At 39.7% G+C, this 20,437-nt stretch overlaps 1 protein-coding gene across 2 annotated transcripts in view; it reads right to left on the reverse strand.

The window, feature by feature from the left end:
- Positions 1–20,164, reverse strand: part of Syn1 (synapsin I) — a 51,568-nt gene extending 31,404 nt beyond the window's left edge. For both annotated transcript variants that reach the window (XM_077107712.1, XM_077107713.1), the window contains exons 1-5: positions 19,791–20,164; positions 10,529–10,586; positions 10,141–10,232; positions 9,067–9,223; positions 8,500–8,589 (exon numbers count right to left, since the gene is read on the reverse strand). In XM_077107712.1, coding sequence (XP_076963827.1) covers positions 8,500–8,589; positions 9,067–9,223; positions 10,141–10,232; positions 10,529–10,586; positions 19,791–20,164 — 771 coding nt within the window. The remainder of the gene's footprint in view (positions 1–8,499; positions 8,590–9,066; positions 9,224–10,140; positions 10,233–10,528; positions 10,587–19,790) is intronic.
- Between the last annotated feature and the right edge of the window lie 273 nt (positions 20,165–20,437).

The following is a 20,437-nucleotide window of genomic DNA, read 5'->3' on the forward strand; positions in this document are numbered from 1 at the left end:
CAGGAGTATGGCAAGTTGAGGCCAGCCTCATCAATTTAGCAAGACCTTAAGCAATTGAGTGAAACCCTGTCTCAAAATTAAAAAAAAAATAATAAAATAAAAAGGGGCTGGAGATGTAGTCCAGAGGTAAAGTGTTCCTTGGTTAAATCTCTACTAGCAAAATAATAATAATGGCAATAATAATAAGAAAGAAATTATTAAAATTATACTAGAAAAAAACTTATTTTACACAAAAGAAGGCATTAATGAAGGAATAAAGAAATACAAAATACATAGGAAACAAAGAGAAATATCAAAATGGAAAACATGATCATCAAACATAAAGCTGAAGGGTGTAGGTCAGTGGTATATTGCTTGCTTACCTAGCATGTGCAAGTCCTTGGGTTCAATACCCAGTACCACAAAAGAAAAAAAATGTTTGTAAACATAAATTCTACCATATCAGCAATTACATTAAATGTAAATAAATTAAGCATTCCAATTAAAAAAGCAGAGACATGCAGAATGGATGAAAGACATGACCCAACTATATGCTATCAATAGGAGACTCTTTTTTAAAAAATTTATTTTTCAGTTTTCGGTGGACACAACATCTTTATTTTATTTTTATGTGGTGCTGAGGATAGAACCCAGCGCCCTGCGCATGCCAGGCGAATGTGCTTGAGCCACATCCCCAGCCCAATAGGAGACTCTTTTTAGATTCAAAGACACAAATAAGTTCAAAGGGAATGGATGGTAAACGATTTACCATTCAAAGAGTAACCAAAAGATAGCTAGAATGCTCATACTAATGTCAGATCAAATAGACTTTAAATCAGAAATTTTTACTAGAGATAGAAAAGGGTATTTTATAACAATAAAAGTGTAAATCCACTGAGAAGCCATGACAATAAACGCAATGCACCTAACAAGAGAGACCTCAAATACATTAAATCAAATACATTAATCCAATAACAATAGAGACTTCAATGCCCCACTTTAAAAAAATATGTGAAAGAACTAGACATAAGATTAACAAAGAAAGACTTGAACATGCTATAAACCAACTAGATGTAACAAACATCTATAGAGCACCTTACAACAGCAGAGTATACATTCTCTTCACATGAATATGAAACATTCTCCAGACAGTCTATATGTTAAGCCAGAAAACAAATCTCAATATATGTAAAATAACGGATTTCTGCACAGCAAAGGAAACAATCAACAAAATAAAATGGTGCTGAGTGTGGTGATTGTATGCCTGTAAATCCAGCAACTTGGGAGGTTGGGGCAGGAAGATCACATATTTGAGGCCAGTCTCAGCAACTTAGTGAGACCCTGTCTCTGGGGATATAGTTGGGGGGTAAAGGACCTGAAAATAATAGTAAAATAAAATAACATAGAGACCTATGGATTGAGAAAAAAACCATTTGCAAACCAAATATATGAAAAAGGGCCAATGTCCAAAATTTATAAAGAACTCATACAATCCAATAAATAGAAAAGCAAATAACCCAGTTAAAAACATGAGCATGGCTGGGGCTGTAGCTCAGTGGCAGAGTGCTTGCCTAGCATGTGTGAGGCACTGGGTTCAAGTCTCAGCACCACAATAAGTAAATAAAGGTACTGTGTCCATCTACAACTAAAAAAATTTTTTAAAAGATGGGCAAAGGACATAAATTGACATTTTTCCAAAGAAAACATAAGTATATGTAAATATGTTCAAAATCATTAATTATCAGAGAATGCAAATCAAAATCACTAGGAGATATTACCTTACACCCACTAGGATGGCTGTTAACAAAAAGTCAATAACAAATTTTGATAAGGTTTGGAGAAAAGCGTTTGTGCACTGTTGGTGGGAGTGTACATTGGTATAGCCATTATGAAAAACAGTATAGAAGACCCTAAAGAAATTCAAAATAGAATGACTATATTATTCAGTAATTCATCTTCTGGATATTTACAAAAAGGAAATGAAATCACTACCTCATAAATCTATTTTCACTCCCATATACATTGCAGCATTATTCAAAATAGCCAAGATACAGAAATAAGCTCCCAACAACAAATGAATGGACAAAGAAAATGTGGTATACACTATAAAAAGAATATTATGTGGCATTGAGAAGGACATTTGCCAAAACATGGGTGAACCTGGAGAAACTTAAGTGAAATAAATCAGACACAAAAAGAAAAATATGGTGTAATATCACTTATATGTGGGATTTTTTTTATGTGGGATTTTAAAAGTCAAATATACAGAGATGGAGAATAAAAGAGTGGCTACCGAGGGTCAGGGTGGCAGGAGGAAATGGAGATATAACTCAGAGGCTATAATATAGCAGATACATAGGATGGACAACTCTAGAGATCTAATATATAATATGAGAATTATTGTTGTTAAAACTATACCATATTTGGAATTTTGGCTAAAGGAATAGACATCAGGTAGTCTCCCTAAAAAAAGAGTAAATATGTGAAATGGGATACATTACTTTGTGTAACTTAGGGATGATTTTTCTTTCTTTGTATCTATCTATCTATCTATCTATCTATCTATATCATTAAATATCATGTTGTATACTTTAAACATGCATAATGAAACTTATTTTTAAAAATGTGGCCAGGCATGGTGGCACATGCCTGGAATCCCAGTGGCTCAGGAGGCTGAGGTAGGAAGATCTCAAGTTCAAAGCCAGCCTCTGTATCTTAGTGAGGCCCTAAGCAACTCAGCAAGTCCCTGTCTCTAAATAAAAGATAAAAAAGGGCTGGGGGGGGGTGGGCATTGGGATTGTGGCTCAGTGGTAGAGCTCTTGCCTAGCATGTGGGAGGCACTGGGTTCAATTCTCAGCACTACATATAAATTTTTTAAAAAAGAGGTAACATTTGTCTTAACGAAACAAAGGGTCTGGGGATATGTTCAGTGGTTCAATGTGAAAGCACTGAAATTATACAGAATATTTGTGACCAAATGAAATGAAATTACAAATCAATAACAGAAGAAAATGTGGGAATCCACAAATATGTAGAAAACAACCACCACACTCCTAAATATCAATGGATCAAAGAAAAAAATCACAAGGAAAATTAAAAGATATTTGAAATGAATGAAAACACAACCAACTAAAACTTACAGGATGCAGCTAACCTGGTGTTTAGGGGAGATTCATAATTATGGACTTATGAAGGATTTATGATGATTCATCTTATAATTTTTCAACTTTACAATATGAAAGTGACAAACATTCAGTAGAAACTTTATTTCAAATCTTGAATTTTGATTTTTTCTCTGGGCTAACAATATGTGGGCAGCAGCAGTGAGCCACAGCTCCCAGTCAGTTATGTAATCAAAAGGATAAATACCTGGTACTCTACAGTGAACTACATTGCCAGCATTTTTTGATATTGTGTTTTGTGTTTTTGCATCTTATCATACCTACATACAAGATACACATGAGATATCCAATACTTTCTTATAAAATAAGCTTTGTGTTAGATGATAGTACCCATCTGTAGGCTAAGGTAAGTATTCTGAGTGTGTGTAAGGTAGGCTAGGTTACCTATGGTGTCAGGTAGGCAAGGTGTGTTGTATGTATTTTTGACTTATTATATTTTCAAATTACAATGGGTTTATTGGTAGGTAACCCTGTATGTATTAAGGGGGATCACCTGTATTTAAAAAGAAGAAAAATATCAAATAAATAACCTAATCTTTCATCTTAAGAAATGAGGGAAAGAAGAGCAAACTAAATCCAAAACAAACAGAAGGAAACAATGAAGATTAGGATGGAAAAAAATGAAAGAGAGAACAGAAAAACGATAGAGAAAATTATTAAAACAAAAATTGGTTGTTTGAAAAGATCAACAAAATTTACAAATTTCTAGACTAGAAAAATGATTGAAAATTCTACTAAAATAAAAAATAAGAGGGGCCGTGGTTGTAATTCAGTGGTAGAGCACTTGCCTGGCATGTGTGAGGAACTGGGTTTGATCCTCAGCACTACATAAAAATAAATAAATGAGATAAACACATTGTACCCATACAACTAAAAATTAAAAAAAAGAATAAAGGAGGATATTACTACTGACCTTATAGGGGAAAAAAAGGATTATAAGAGTATACTGTGAACAATTGTATGCCAACAAATAAAGAAAACCTATTTCGAAATAGACAAATTCCTAGGAAGACACAAACTACCAAAAGTGACTGAAGAAGAATGGAAAATCTGAATAGATTTGTAACAAGTGATGAGACTGAATTAGAGTAGAATAGAAAAGGAAGAAACTCTGTATTTAAAAAGAAGAAAAATATCAATAAATAACCTAATCTTTCATCTAAAAAATGAGGGAAAGAAGAGAAAACTAAATCCAAATTCTTTCTTTGAGAATAATATTATCCAGATAACAAAACCAAAGATATTATTAGAAAAGAAAATTACAGGTCAATATCATATATGAATATGGATACACATGATCCTTAACAAAAAGTATTACTAACTGAATCCCACAACACATAAAAAGGATTTATACCATGAACAAGTGAGATTTAGTCTAGAAATGCTAATGTCTACACTCAGACACATGATTAACAAGCTCATGAAACTATCAACTTCCATGAAAATCAATTAACATAATCCATCATATTAAAAAAAGACAAAATAACATGATCATGTCAACAAACACAATTTGACAAAGTCCTCATGTTAAAAACAACCAAGTAGGAATAGAAGAGGGACTTCATCAACATTTACCAATTACTATATGCCAGATTCACTGTTCTTAGCACTTTACATTAATTTTGTAATTTAATTTTTACATCAATTCTTTGAGGCAGGAATGATTATGACATACATTTACTAGACAGGTAAACTGAGGCATCAGGTGTTTAATTAACTTTTTCTATGTTAAGTAGCTAATAAATTGTGGAGGAAACATTTCCAAATCTGGCTACAGAGTCTATGCTATTAACCACATTCTGCTGTACTGTCTCTAAGAGAATGATAAATGATAATAATGATATACAATTTGAATTTTCTTACAATAAATGATTTAATTCTTATTGTAAGTAAATTTAATTCATAACACTGTTAATATGTATCAACAACCATAACATGCATTAGAGACAAAGATTGTAATATTAGTAGCAATGTGGGTAATGTTAAGTTAATGTTGATTATTTACTTGCAATTTAAGTCAGAAAATTGGTAATAATTATTTACAGAAGTAAACACAATTTATCACATTGGTAAAACCTTGCAAATTAGTTGTAAACTTTTATGGTATTAGTAACAATGGTTCAATTTTTATTTGTTACTACAATTTAATTTATAACTACAGTACTCATAATTTATAATATTAATCAGACTTTAATATTAGTAATTATTTATAATAGCAATTGGATGTTAACATTCTTATTAGGAAGATGATATAATTCAAAATATAGATAATCATGATTTGTTTATTTATTTATTTATTTTTGATGGTACTGCAGGTTTCATCCTGGGGTTCTTTACCACTGAGCAATATTCCAAACCCTTTCTATTTTGAGACAGGGTTTTATTACGTTGCAGAGGCTGGTCTTGAACTTGGGATCCTTCTGCCTCAACCTCCCATGTATTTGGAATTACAGGCATGTGCCATGACACACAGCCTCATGGTATTTATTAGAAATCTTTCTTTTTGCACTGTCAGAAATCGAACCCAGGGCCTCATAATTGCTATTCAAGGGCTCTACCCTAAATTACATCTTCAGCCCTTATGTTAGTAATCTTAATTTGTAACATTAGCAATAATCTGTATCTTACAAATATGATCTGTATTTTACATTGTTTGTACTAATTGTTTGACTTATTTTAGTAATTATAGCTTAATTTACAACACAAGAACTAATAATTTATACTGATAAACTTAATTGGTAATACTAGTAATAAATTATAAGATCAGATGTTAGATTTGATATTAGTAATGATAATTCACTTTATATTACTCAGCAAAGAATACTACAAAACTGGTGCTTGTAAATTTTTTTTTTTATTTGTACCAGGGATTGAATCCATGGGCGCCTAACCACTGAGCAACATCTCCAGTCCTTTTTTTGTAGGGGTGGGGTACCAGGGATTGAACTCAAGGGCACTCAACCACGGAGCCACATCCCCAGTCCTATTTTGTATTTTGTTTAGAGACAGGGTCTCACTGAGTTACTAAATTACTCAGTTCCTCACCATTGCTGAGGCTGGCTTTGAACTTACAATCCTCCTGCTTCAGCCTCCAAGTGGATTCCAGGCATGCACCACTGGCTCCTTTTATTTTTTTTAATCCACTTTGAGTTTATTTTTGTGCATGGTGAGAGATAGAGGTTTAGTTTCATTTTGCTGCATATGGATTTCCAGTTCTCCCAGCACCATTTGTTGAAGAGGCTATCTTTTCTCCAATGTGTGTTTTTGGTGCCTTTGTCTAGTATGAGATAAACTGTATTTATGTAGGTTTGTCTCTGTGTCTTCTATTATGTACCATTGGTCTACATGTATATTTTAGTGCCAATACCATGCTGTTTTGTAACTATAGCATTGTAGTATAGTTTAAGATTTGGTATTGTGATGTTTCCTGCTTCATTCTTCTTGCTGAGGATTGCTTTGGCTATTCTGGGTCTCTTATTTTTCCAGATGAATTTCATGACTGCTTTTTCTATATCTATAAGGAATGACATTGGGATTTTAATTGGAATTGCATTGAGTCTGTATAGCACTTTGGGTAGTATGGCCATTTTGAAAATATTAATTCTGCCTATCCTGGAGCATGAGAGATCTTTCCATTGTGAAGTTGCTTAGGGCCTCACTATGTTGTTGAGGCTGGCTTTGAATTTGTGATTTTCCTGCCTCAGCCTCCATAGTCGCTGGAATTATAGGTATGCACCACCATACCTGGCTATAATTTGTATTAGAACATAATTTGTACACACACACACACACACAAACACACACACATTTTGAACTACTGGGGATTGAAATCAGGGACACTCTATCACTGAGCTATATCCCCAGGCCTTTCTACTTTTGGGGACAGGGTCTTGCTAAGTTACCCAGGCTGGACTTGAACTTGCAATCCTCCTGCTTCAGCCTCCTGAGTCACTGAGATTAAAAGCATCCATCACTGTGCCTCCATATCATAATTTATATTATTATTAATAATCTTTAGTAAAACCAATAATTTCTGGTGATACTTGTAATTATGATGCTATGAATATTTAACGAGTTATAATTTAATTCTTCAGATTCATACACAAAATTTATATTGGTAAGAAAAATTCATAATGTAATGATAATTTATAATATTAGTCATTATAATTTATGATATTAATAGCCAACAATTTATTTCTATTTGTAAATAATTTAATTTTTTAAAATTTTTTTTAGTTGTAGATGAACACAATATCTTTATTTTATTTATTTTTTTTATGTGGTGCTGAGGATAGAACCCAGTGCCTCACACATGTGAGGCAAGTGCTCAACCACTGAGTTACATCCCAGCCCCTAAACAATTTAATTTATAATATTGTTGCTGATTTTTTTACAATCTTTTTAAAAAATATTTTTAGTTGTTGACAGACCTTGTTTTTTAATTATTTATTTATATATTTATTTATTTTTATGTGGTGCTGAGAATCGAACCCAGTGCCTCACACATGCTATGTAAGTGCTCTTCCACTGAGTTACAATCCCAGCCCACTTTTTTTTACAATCTGAATTTGAAATATGGGTAAAATTTTTATCAAGAGGGACCCCTGATAATGTTAGTAATAATTACTTGATTTCTGTATGTGATGTAATCTGAGTTCATTACATTAATTCTGTTAATTTACCTTAGAAATCAATTTTTAATACTGACAAGAATAGATAATGTGAGCATCAGGATTTGATAAATATTGGAATTAATGATTTATTTCACATTTGTACCATTAGGAAATTCATGGGTCAGGTTGAGCATCCCTAACCCACAAATCTGAAATCTGAAATGCTTCAAAATCTAAATCTTTCTGAGCTCTCATATGATACCACAAGTGAAATATTCCATACCACAAGTGAATATTTCCATGAAATATTCCATATTCCGAACCTCATGTGATGGGTTTCAGTCAAAAAACAGGCTCATGAAAAATATTGTATAAAATTCCTTCAAACTGTGTGGATAAGATATATTTGAAATATAAATGAATTTTGTATTTAGACTTGGGCCCCATCCCCAAGATATCTCATTATGCATATATAAATATTTCAAAATTCAAAAATAATCTGAAACACTTCTGGTTCCAAGCATTTGATAAGTGACACTCAGCCTGCATTAACAGACCTATCACAAAGGAACTTCACACCTCTTATCACAAAGGAATTTCACACTTCCACATACTTGCAATAGTGGCTCTCTCTGATATCATACCATTGATAATTCACCCATTGATAATATTGCAGTAGCTCTGGATCTTTTCCTTCTTGCCCATTCTACTTCCCCTTGACTTACCATTTCTTTGTGATTGGGGTAGAAGGTCTGATCTATCAGAGGAAACTCCTCTGTTCCCAGTTTCTTGTGCAGTCGAACCATCTGGGCAAACTATGAGAATCAGGAGATATGAGTCAGAAACATGGATCCTTCACCGGAAGGGTGTCTCCAAGCTGGAACCCCAAGTACTACAGTCTGGATCTGCAATGTAATCTAGAGGCTCACACTATTGGGAAGTGGTGGTAACTTTGATAGACAAGGCCTTGAGGAAGATTTTAAGTCACTGGGCGCATATTTAAGGGAACAGCTTAGTTCTGCCATGCTCTTCCTTCATGATGTGCTCCCCCACTACAGGATGAAAGCAACAGGATCAATCCATCATGAACTGAAGCCTCCAAAACTGGTAGCTAAAACAAACCTTTTGACTTCATAAGTTGATTCTCTCAGGAATTTGTTATAGTAATGGAAAGATGACTAACACTAAGCTTCTAAATGTCCTCAATTCCCATAAGCCATAGAGTGGCTTCAAGTTCCCATATCCATGCATGAGCTATTCTCTCTGCCAGTAGCATCCTTCCTGTCACTTACCACCCAGGGCTTGTCACAGAAGTTGTAGACAGAATGCAAAGAATTAACGCTGGGTATTCCAGCATACTGCAGCCCAATGACCAAACTGCGGTAGTCTCCATTGCGTGCCATGCTGAAGGCATGCTGGCGGATCAGTACAAAGTCTGGCTTCAGAGACCTGTGAGAGGGGCAGTGGAAGGAGAATCATGGTCCATTAAGAAGCTCCCTACAACCCTTGAGACTGAATTTCTAAATCTTTACAACTGCCAGAAATTGTAAAGTGGTTTCTTACCTCTGCACACATGCACAAGCTGTTTCTTCTGCCTGGAGCAGAGTTTCTACCTTTTTCCCATCTGTGATCCTTTTCTACCTGCTGCCCTCCCCAAGGTCAGCTTGCAGCTTACCCATTCAGCTTTGGTACCCCCTGGTCACAGTCTCTCTCTATACCAGCTGTCCTCAAAGTATACTGCCCAGAATAGATTCCAGCCTCAGGGACTGTGCTGTGCCTGAAACATTACCTCCCCCTACCCAGATATCTGCATGAATCACTCCTTTACCTCCTCAGGTCTTTCCTCAACTGCCTTTATATGCCACTGGGCCACCCTATCCAAACTGAAAACCCCACCCCCATTCAACAATCCCTATTTGTGTTTTACTGCTCTGTTTTTTTCTTAGCACTACATTTTCTTATTTCTTTGTTTATTGTGTCTGTCACATAGTAGACTGAAAATATCACGAGGGCAGAGGATTTTTGTCTTTTTTTTTCATTCTCTGCTAGGTCCACAGCATGTAGAACAACTCTTGGCACACAGAAGTTGCTCCATAAATATTTGCCAAATGTAAAGACCTGAGAATGGCACCTGGCAGGCAATAGATGCTTAACAAATTTTTGTTGGATGCATATTTGAAAAATTTGGCATGTAGCCTGCTAGGATTCTTGGCTCTTTTTCAGAAGAAAAGAAAAGCTAACTCCCCACATTTCATGCCTAAATTCTTGCTCACAGAAGAATGGGTAGGGAGATGGGTTTTTTTCCCTCAACACTAAGGGAGTCCATATACCTCTCCCATGACACCAAGGTCCCTTTTAATACTCACCGCACAACTTTTACCCCATTTCGCAGAACTTCCATGTCCACAGAGAATCCACCATTAGCATGAGCCACAAGGTTGAGATCAGAGAATTCAGCCTGGAAAGGAAAGAAAATTGGTGATTCACCCACATCATACAAAAATGACTACACATGCAGGGTGCAGTGGCACATGTCTGTAATCCCAGACTCAGGAGGCTGAAACTCATCACAAACTTAAGGCCAGCCTCAGCAACTTGCAAGATCCTGTCTCAAAATTAAAAAAAAAAAAAAATGTCTGGGGATGTAGCTTAGTGGTAGAGTGATCCTAGGTTCAATCTCCAGTGCAAAAAGAAAAAAAACACTCAGTTCACAGTATAGATAGTTGAACTCCAAGTCTATCTGCCCCAACTTACCTGTTCTACTTTTATGTCAATTTCTCCATGGATCTTTTTCCCTTTGAAGTATTTTGCCCTAAGAGGAAAACAGAAGAGCACATCTGTTAATGCTCAAATCTTTGAAAGAAAGACATGACCCAGGCTTGTCCCTTGACCCCTTTGCCCCTTGAGTGTCACTACAGAAACCATAAAGTGCTTGAAATACTTTGAAAAAATTAGCAGTGCTTTGTGAACAATAAAGTCTCCTATTATCCTTACGGAGGTGTTTAAATGTCAAAGGATGTTTCAAATTGTAAAATACATTCTTAAACCATAAGAGAACAGGTATTTTCCAAAATATCATCTGCTCATCACACTGCTATTGTAAATGTTCTTGAGAAGTTTTGCAAAATGAATAGTGCTATGCCAATTATAACAGTCTTTGAATTTGGATTGAGGTTTTTATAAGTGGCAAAGAACCTCAGAGAGTATATCTATATAAAGTGTGCCTATGGTTGTTTATATTTCAGTCTGAGTATGTCTCAGTGCCTATGTTTGCTTGTGAGGCCTGAAGCATCTCTCTGTTCTCTGGCCCTTTCCCAAGGAGGAGCACCTTGACCATGGATGTTATGTGCTGTGAAGGACACAACAGCCATGGATGTACAGCTGCGTCTGAAAAGGAGCAGCAGATTGAGTGGTGCAGGCTGGGGGTGGTTCTAAAGAAGCTGTAGCCAGCAATGATGGTGGGTAGGGAGAAATGCAGCTGAGGATGAGGGGAAGTCATGGGAAGGAGGAGGAGCAGCAGCAGCAGAGGCACATCACAAACTGCTATGTCATTGTCACCAGCCCCATCCCAGCTGAGCCCAGTTTCTAGTGGCTTCTTTCCCTACACCAAAGATTCCTACCTGACAGGCCTCTCCACAGATGAAAGCTCATCTGCAAATAGGTTTCTCATAGAAGGGGGATGAGGAGAGGAGGCACACTCAGGACCACTGGTCACTGGCATGTGTACAGTCAGGTCTCTGACACATATACACTTGCATAAATGAGAACTGACATTCACTAGAGACCCCAAGTACAGCTATTTCCTTTTCCTTTCTGTGTCTCTGTATCTTTCTGTTTCCTTCAGTCTGTTTCTGTCTCATACACACATCTTCACCAACACTCTCCCCTTCACAAGTATTGAAAATAATTTCTCTCAGATCTGCATATCTTTCATCTATAAATTGATGGCTAGTGTAAACAATAAGTGTATATCATTGGTTTTCAAGCTTTTCTGACCATACGTGTGCTGGATATTGTGGTGTTCTGCTCAGGCCTCTCTTCAGGGCCAAGATATCTTGAATATCAGTTGCTGACAGCTCGTGGCTTTGTCCTCACAGGGAACAGTCTTCTGTCACAGGGTGTGTTGGTTAAGCTTAGACCTATTTCTGAGGGCAGCTCTTAGCCAATTTCTGGTCTCTGAGGGGGTACAAAGCCTAGCCTTCTTGCCTCATTTTGGACCAGTTCCGAAGGGCCATTCTGGCTCCAGAGCCCCTTCTCTGCCAGGGATCAGCTGAAGCCTCTGATTCAATCACATGGTGGCTCAGTCTTAAGTTTCACTGAATTCTATGTTTCTCACAGATGCAGAGCCCAAAGCACCACATGCAAATCTCCACCTCAGGGTCTATTTCCAGGAATCCAATCTAAAACAGTGGGCCAGAGAAGTCAAACTCCAAAGAAAACTCTAATAGGATTCTGGAGCTGGGTCAGCATAAATGGGAACTGACATATACTAGAGACGTTAGTGATGGGAGGTGGATCACAGATAGCCCCTGATATGATATAGTCACACAAATACTTTGCAGCAGGTCTAATCCGCATTCCAAGTCAGATGCCATTTAGGCCATAAGTAGATCTTCTGAGATTAGAAATATTAGTAATGGGAAGAGAGGCGGTGTAACCTATTCTTCTATGATGAGGGTGATAGCACAGGACCCTAAGGTTTGGAAGCAGCAGTGACTTTTCCTGATGATGGTCTGTAATAGGAATCTGATGGAAAGTAGAGAACCAATTGGTGAAATATCCCTGGTACTTGAGAGATATGAGGGAAATTAACCAGATTGGGATGACTGATAAATACCATTGATTAGCTGCAGAAATATCTGATATGCTCACGATGAATAATCACCAATTCAAGGCAAAAATGTGAAAGCTGGAGGATCTCTCTGGCTACATTTAAGGAAACCTTAATCTGTTGCCAGAGTAGACAGAGGAGAGGACCAGGCTCAAGATTTAATTCTAGGGCTGGGGTTGTGGCTCAGTGGTAGAGCGCTCACCTAGCATATGTGAGCACCACATATAAATAAATAAATAAAATAAAGGTATCATGTCCATCTACAACTAAAAATTAATTTTTTTTAAAAATATTTAATTCTAAGTGTGGAAGACCTTCAGAGAAGGTTAAATTTTCATACTTCGCAATCTCAGGACAGGAGTGGGACCCTGAGGCTTGGGATGGAGATATCTGAGCAGCTAAAGTTAAACACCTTGAACTCATAGACTCACCTGAACTCATTGTGCCTGGAGAAGCAGCTCACACCCCTATGTGAGAATATGGACCTTCTCTCAGTTTAAACATGCCTTATAAGTCATTGCAATCCCTCTTGGAATCTACCCCCACTTCCCTTCCTGCAAAAAAGACCAATAATAAGGTCCTGCTCAAAGTGGGTCACCTGGATTCAGGGACCCATCCTGTGGTCACTTCCCCAGTTCACAAATGCATAATTGGAATGACATGTTTAATAGTTGCTGGAACCCCTACATGGGTTACTTGGCCTGTGGGGTAAGAACAATTGTAGTAAGTAAGTGCAAATGGAAGTTTCTGAAATGGGACACACCTGCATGCCCCAATCAAATCAGAAAATTGGGGCTGTAACTCAATGGTAAAGTACTTGTCTAGCGTGCATGAGACCCTGAGTTTGATCCTCAGCACCATCAAAAAATAAATAAATAAATAAAATAAACAGTAAATCAAATGCAAAGCTATATGCATCTAGGGATGGTGACCACTCAGAAAGATCTAGGCAATGCAGGAGTGGTGGTTCCATCTTATCTACCTTAACCAGTTTGATCCTAGAGGAGGCTGGATGGATGTGAAGACTGCTGCAAGTACATCCAAGTAATATCTCTGATTGTAGTTGCTGTACTGGACATGCTATCATTGCTACAGCAGATAAGTAAGACCTCAGGTATGCCACTGATTTGCTGAATGCATTCTTTTCAATTCTAATTAGAGGATCAGAAATAGTTCACATGTGGGACTGACAAAAATATTCACTGATGGTCTTGCCATAGGGCTATGTTATCTTTCTCACCCTATGTCACAATATAGGCAAAAGAACCTGGACCATCTGGACGTCCCACAGACTATCACACTGGACAATTATATCAATTACATCATAGTGATTATGCAAGATGAGCAATATATGGTTAGAATATTATCGTGATAAGACACATGTGCCCCAGATTGCAGGAGAAAAACCTTACAAAGTATCATTAGTAAAATTTTTGTGGATACACCAGTCCAAAGCATGCCAGGGTAATCCCTTCAAAGGATAGGACACATCATTTAATCTTGCAACTTCCACCATGAAGAGCAAAGCAAAATACCCAGTATACCTTCATCAGTTCTGGAAGCAGCACATTCCATACCTGAAAATAAATATTACTCTTTCCTATGTTTCTGGTGAAATGTAAGGTTGCCAGCTATGAGTGGGGGCCAGAACACAAAAGGGATCTGCAGCAGGTGCAGTCTATGGTGCAAGAAGTCCTGCCACTTAGGCCATATGATCTGGCAGATCTTACAATACTGGAGGTGTCACTAGTGAGGAAAAATGGTGTGGAGACTATGAGAAACCCAAATGGGAGGCCCTTGGGGTTCTGGAGCTAGGCCATACCATCTGCAGCAAAGAATTATATACCTTTGAGAAAAAATCCTACTGCAGAACTGAGCTCTAATAGATAATGCTTGACCATGGGGCACCAAGTGACTATGCATCAGGAGCCCATTATGGGCTGGGTTCTTCTAGGCACACCATGTAAAAAGGTCAAATGGGCCCAGCAGCTAGGATTGACCCCATGCAAGACCAAGAAATCTGCATGAGCAGGGAACCCAGATCCCCACCTCTTCCACAATTGTTATGCTGGTGCCTCCCTCAGCTAAGGGACTCCTTACAACAAGCTAATGAATGATGGAAAAGCTTATGCTTGGTCTTCAAATGGATTGTCTCAGTCTGATGGTGGAAGCCCCACTTTGAATGAAAGACAATGGCAGTGATCCTAATGGCAGATCTTTGGGCTGCCCACTTGTCACTTTTTGTGAAAAGAGAAATGGCTCAAGATTAGAATACATATATTTGTTTTTGTGCAATGGTGAATGGCTTAGCTGGTTGCTCAGAGGCCTGAAAGGAAAAGGTTGGAAGATCAGGACAAGGAAGTATGGGGCATAGAAATGTGGGTGGACATATGGAAGTGGGCAAAAAGGGAGGAGAGAAGATCTTTTTATTGTGTGTTAACACCCACCAGGCAGAATCCACCATGGAAGTAGCACTAGGCAACCAGGTAGACAGGATGAGTCAGCCAGATGATGTCAGCCAGCCTCTCTCATCAGCCGCCCCAGTGCTAGCAGATGGGCACACAAATGAAGTGGCAATAGCAGCAGAGAAGTAAGCTATGTGTGGGACCAACAGCATTACAGCTGAGTGTCCAATCTGCCAGCAACAGAGATCAACACTGAGTCTCTGATATGACACCATCCCTCAAGAAGACCAACCAGATACCTGGGGGAAAACTGACTACATTAAGCCCCTTCCACCCTGGAAAGAATAGTGATCTATTTTTGACTGGAATATTCTATGTATGGTTTGCCTGTTCTGACTAAAGGACTTCAGCCAGCATCACTGTCCAAGGGCTTACACAATGTTTGACCCAGCAGCATGGGATCCCACATAACATTGCATCAAACCAAAGGACACATATTACAGCAAAGTAAAGAAATGCAAAAGTGGCCTGTGATGCCAGGCATGGTGTCACATGCCTGTAATTTCAACTACTTGGGAGGGTGAGGCAGGAGGATTGCAAGTTCTGAGGCCAGCTGGGGCAACTTGGTGAGACCGTGTCTCAAAATAAAAAATAAAAAAGGGCTGGGGATGTAGCTCAGTGGTAGAATACTTTGCTACCATGTTTGAAGGTCTGGGTTCCACTCCCAGTACTGCAAAAAGAAAAATTAAAAAGTGGACTGTGACCATGGAATCAACTGATGAGCTTATATACCAACCACCCAGAAGCCACTGGCCTGATAGAATGACATTGCTTGTTGCAGTCATAGCTAACATAGCTAAGACCCTATCTTGGGGTTGGTACCATGCAAGAGTCGGTACCATCCTCCCAAACACAGTAAACTCGAAATCAGTGTCCACTATATGTGCTGTGTTCCTAATAGATAGAGTACATGAGTCTGGGAACTCGAGGTTAAAGTAGGAGTGGCCCAGCTTACCATTAATCCCAGTGATCCACTTTTGGAATTTGTGCTTCCTGTTCCCTCAGTGCTCTGCAAGGTTAGAGGTCCTGCTTCTCCAAGGGGGAACACTGCTACCAGGGGACACAGCAAGAATCCCATTAAACTCTAAGTTATAATTACCACCTGGGCACTTCAGGTTTCTCATGTTGAGTGAAGAGACGTCACTCTCTGGCAGAGTGACATGACCTTGATTGTTATGAGGAGATAGGGCTTCTGGTACATATTGGGGATAGGGAGGAGAATGTTTGGCACCCAGGTGATGCACTTGGGTATCTGTTAGTACTCCTTGCTCAACTTTAATGATAAGCGGACAAATAGAGCAGCCAGAGCCTTAGAAGTGGGTGAGGACACAAGGCTCAGGTATCCCTCAAAGATGAGAGAATGGATCACCGATCAAATGAGCCTCTGAGACCAACAGAGATGCTAAGTGAAGGGTCTGCTTCCAGGGAAGTCTATCTAAGAAAAGAAGCCACAATAAGAAATATAGTTTATATAACTCACTATATACACATTTACATAATAATCCAGGAAATACACACATATATATTATATAAGACATATGTTACACAGAAAATAGAACTTGGGCTATGTCTTATATAATTTATAACACACAAAATGTTGTATATTATATTTTATGTGTATATGTCTCTAGAATGTATAGTAGAATGAATATGAGTATACATATATAATTCAAATAAAATTTCAGTAAAGAATTACCTTACCATGTGCAATGCAGTTTTATATCTCCTATTCTGTTTTATTCCATTTCGTGAAGAAAAATATACACATATAGATGTATTATACACCATAAAGTCATTATATAACACGTGCATTATATAGTATATGTCATATATCTTATTGGAATAATAGTTTTATTAAACAGCTCCACTTATTATGTGCAACATACTCTGTTATTTTCTACCTTCGTTTATCCTCCTTCATGAAGAAAGTGACATTCTGCTCTTAAGCCAGTATGTGACCCACAGTTTGAAAAATACTGGACTAAATTGTCTCTAAAAGGGAGAGATGTCTCAACTTAGATGTTGCAATTTTAAACCATGCAGGAATTGAGACTCAGGAAGAAACAAGATTGGTGAAGTTTCGGGGGAGGTGTCAGACTGTACTGAGGTGTGCATTTGTTATAAAGTTTGCAAAGCTCCTCCTTTTCCAGGTTGAAATCCCCGAAGCTTTCACAGTTCTGAAAGTCTGCAAGTTGGTGTTTCAGGGCTCTGTTCCCACGCTGAGCATCTAGTAGACACTAAATAAATATTTGCTAGACGACTGGAAGAAAATATTGGAGGAACTGTTAGGATAAAGAGGGGCTTCTGGGATGCAGAATAGAAAGGAAGGCTCTTGCACTGAATTCAGCAGGTGCTGGCTGGACAAATTAGAAGAAAAAATAGAAAACATTGGAGTTGTTATGGAAAGGGGAAAGGACTTGTCAGTATTTAGTAGATAATAAATGTTTGATGGAATGCAGGAAAAAGCAATAAGGAACCTGTCTGGAAGGTCAAAGAGGAGAAAGGAAGTCTAAAGAAGGGGGTTACCAGAATCCAACAGGGGCCTCATTAATGTTTGTTGACTTCAATGGAGCAAATTTAGCCAGGAGGATAGCACCTTGGGGAACGGACGTTTGTGAAGGAATTGTCTCATGTGTTCAATAAATGCTTTATAATGTAGATGGAGAAAAGAGTGAAGCAGTCTGCTGCAGGATGGACATGCGTTTATTTGAACAGAATACAGAAAGAGATTAATAAGTGCTTTCTGGGTTAATAGGAGGGGAGCACAGCTGGGAAGATGGCTAGGTGGGGGAGGGAATATAGTCAGAACAGATGGGAAATAATACACATCACGAGCTTTCAGGACTGTGTAGTGTGAAAGGCAGCATAGAGATTGTTAAAGGGGTGATTAGGACCACAAGAGGGGGAGGAGAATATGGGGCTCTTCTGAGTATCCAATAAGTGCTCATTAAATGATTGTGGGGTTGAATGCAGGAAAAGCTATAGTGAAGCCAACAAGTGGTTGGGATTAGAAGTAAGGGGAACTGAAGGAGGGTTCTTCCTAGAATACAGCAGTGCTTAATAAGTGCTTCTTGCATTTTGACACATGGAAAGTATGCAATAAATATCTGTAGAACAAATAAGAAAGGCTGTAGGGTAAGGGGTCCTAGGGGGAAGGGTGATCTAAATAGTAAACAGATGGTACTCAATAAATTTAGGCTGAAGTAGATACTTGGAGAATGCGCTCTTGAGGTAGGGGCAGAAAATTCCAGAGACTTGGAAAAAAGATATTGAGAATGACTCATAGAGTAGGTGCTCCAGTAAATGTTTACTGGCTTACATTGACTAAAAGCCCCTTTGGTTTGGACTTAAGACTGGGAGGGGGAATTCTAGGGGTATTGAAGGGAATGGGAAGATGTAACCCTTATAAAATGGGCTCTGGATTTACTGAAGGAAAATACCTCGGGGAGAAGGCTTATGATTGGGGCAGGTTCTCCTAGTGGTAATGGAGGGGAATATACTCCCTGTATGCCATAGGCATTGCATATGTGCTCCCTGGCTCCACTGCAAGAAAAAAGACTCTGTGGAAGAGGCATGAACATACAGAAGGCACCTCATGAATGCTCATGGGAGCCATTGGCCTGTGTGGAGAGGTCTAAGGCTGGGTCATGCAAAAGGTGTTCAACGCATGCTGTGAGAAACCACTGAAGGAAAAGGCATTGGGTAAAGGATTTGGAGATGGGGCTCACACTGCAGCAGGTAGTTGATCAAAGCTAGATGTATTCACCAAAGGAAAGTCCTCTAAAGAAGTAGTTTGCTAATGAGGGTGGGGATACAGGAAGCACTCAATAAATACTTTCTAGATTAATTGTAGGAAAAGATGTTTTAGGAAAGAATCTGATGATGAGTCATATAGAGAAGGCTCAAAAATGCTCATGGAATTCACTGGAAGAAAGTGATTTGTTTGAGAGAGGCCTTGGGGGATGGGACATACATCAGGCACTTAATAAATGTTTTCTAGATCCTTTGGAGAAAATATGTCCCCTTGGAGAGAGGCCCTGGAGTTGGGGCATACAGAAGGCATTCAATCAAGGTTCACAGGATCCATTAAAGGCAAAGTCTTGGTGAAGAGCTGGAGTGGAATAAACAGCAGGCACATCCATCAGTGTTTACCAAATGGTTTAAAAGGTCTCTGAGGAGGGGCCAGGGGAGACACATTGCGTTGACTGTATACATGCTCATAAGACCTGTTAGAAAGAAGGTCTGAGGGCAAGGGTTGAGAAAACAGTGTATGGTAATAGGCTCTCAAAAAATGCTCACAAAATTCATTGAGGTCAAAGGCCTTAGCGAAGGACTCTTGGGTGAGGCATACTGCAGGTACTCCATAAATACTTACAAGATTCATTAGAGGACTCGGCCTTTGGGGCAAAAGTGGGGCAGGGGTGGCAGGGCACATTTGGCTCTTGAAGTCTCACAGGATCTACTGAAGTCAAAGACTTTTGGGAGAAGGATTGAGGAAGACGTACACGACAGGCAAAGATAATTGCCCCCTGAATCCATCGAGAAGATTTTGGGAAGGCAAGGGCAGGACACACAGGAAGCGCCCAGCATAGAAATTTACAGGAAAATAATTTGGGTGAGGGGTCAGGTGCCAGGCACATAAGCGGCGCTCGATAATTGCTCGTTCACCGTGGAACTATCTGGGGACCCAGGCCCACGGGGAGGCGCGGCAGTGGCTTACCAGTCTGTGTGCGGCTCGTCGATGACCAGCAGCACCCTGGCGGCGGCGCCCCCGCGACCTGCGCCCCCAGAGCCGCCGCCCACCTGCTCGCTGAAGGTGGCGGCCGCAGCTGCTGTGGTCTGCTTGACCGCGTTGGACAGCGATGAGAAGAAGCCACCGCCCCCCGAGGACCCGGGACTAGGGGCTGCCGGAGAGGCCACAGGGGCAGCTGTGGAGGACCTTTCGGCGGTGGCAGTCGCGGAACCGGGCGTGGTTCCCGGGCTAGCGGCAGAGGGCGGCGGGGGCGGCTGCGGGCGCTGCAGGTCTGTCATGTACCCATTCGGCAGATTGGCCATGAAGTTGCTGTCCGACAGGCGGCGCCGCAGGTAGTTCATGGCTGCGGCTTGGGGCAGGGGGTCCTAGGGGCAGTCTGATCAGGACCCGCGGGGGCGGACCTCACGGGGCCCAGGAGCTGCTGCGCTCTCAGGCACGACGCGACTCCTCTGCTGCCCGCCGCAGACTGAGGCAGCGCTGAGTCGCCGCCGCCGCAGCGCGGATGGTCGCGCCCGTGACTCCCTATCTCGCGCCTCGCGTGGTGCAGTCCGGCTGGACCCACGGCGGCGCGGACGGGACCAAAACGACTGGGAAGGGGAGTTTGTAGCGGAGCG

The sequence above is a fragment of the Callospermophilus lateralis genome, chromosome X (assembly GCF_048772815.1).
Source record: "Callospermophilus lateralis isolate mCalLat2 chromosome X, mCalLat2.hap1, whole genome shotgun sequence".
NCBI lineage: Eukaryota > Metazoa > Chordata > Mammalia > Rodentia > Sciuridae > Callospermophilus > Callospermophilus lateralis.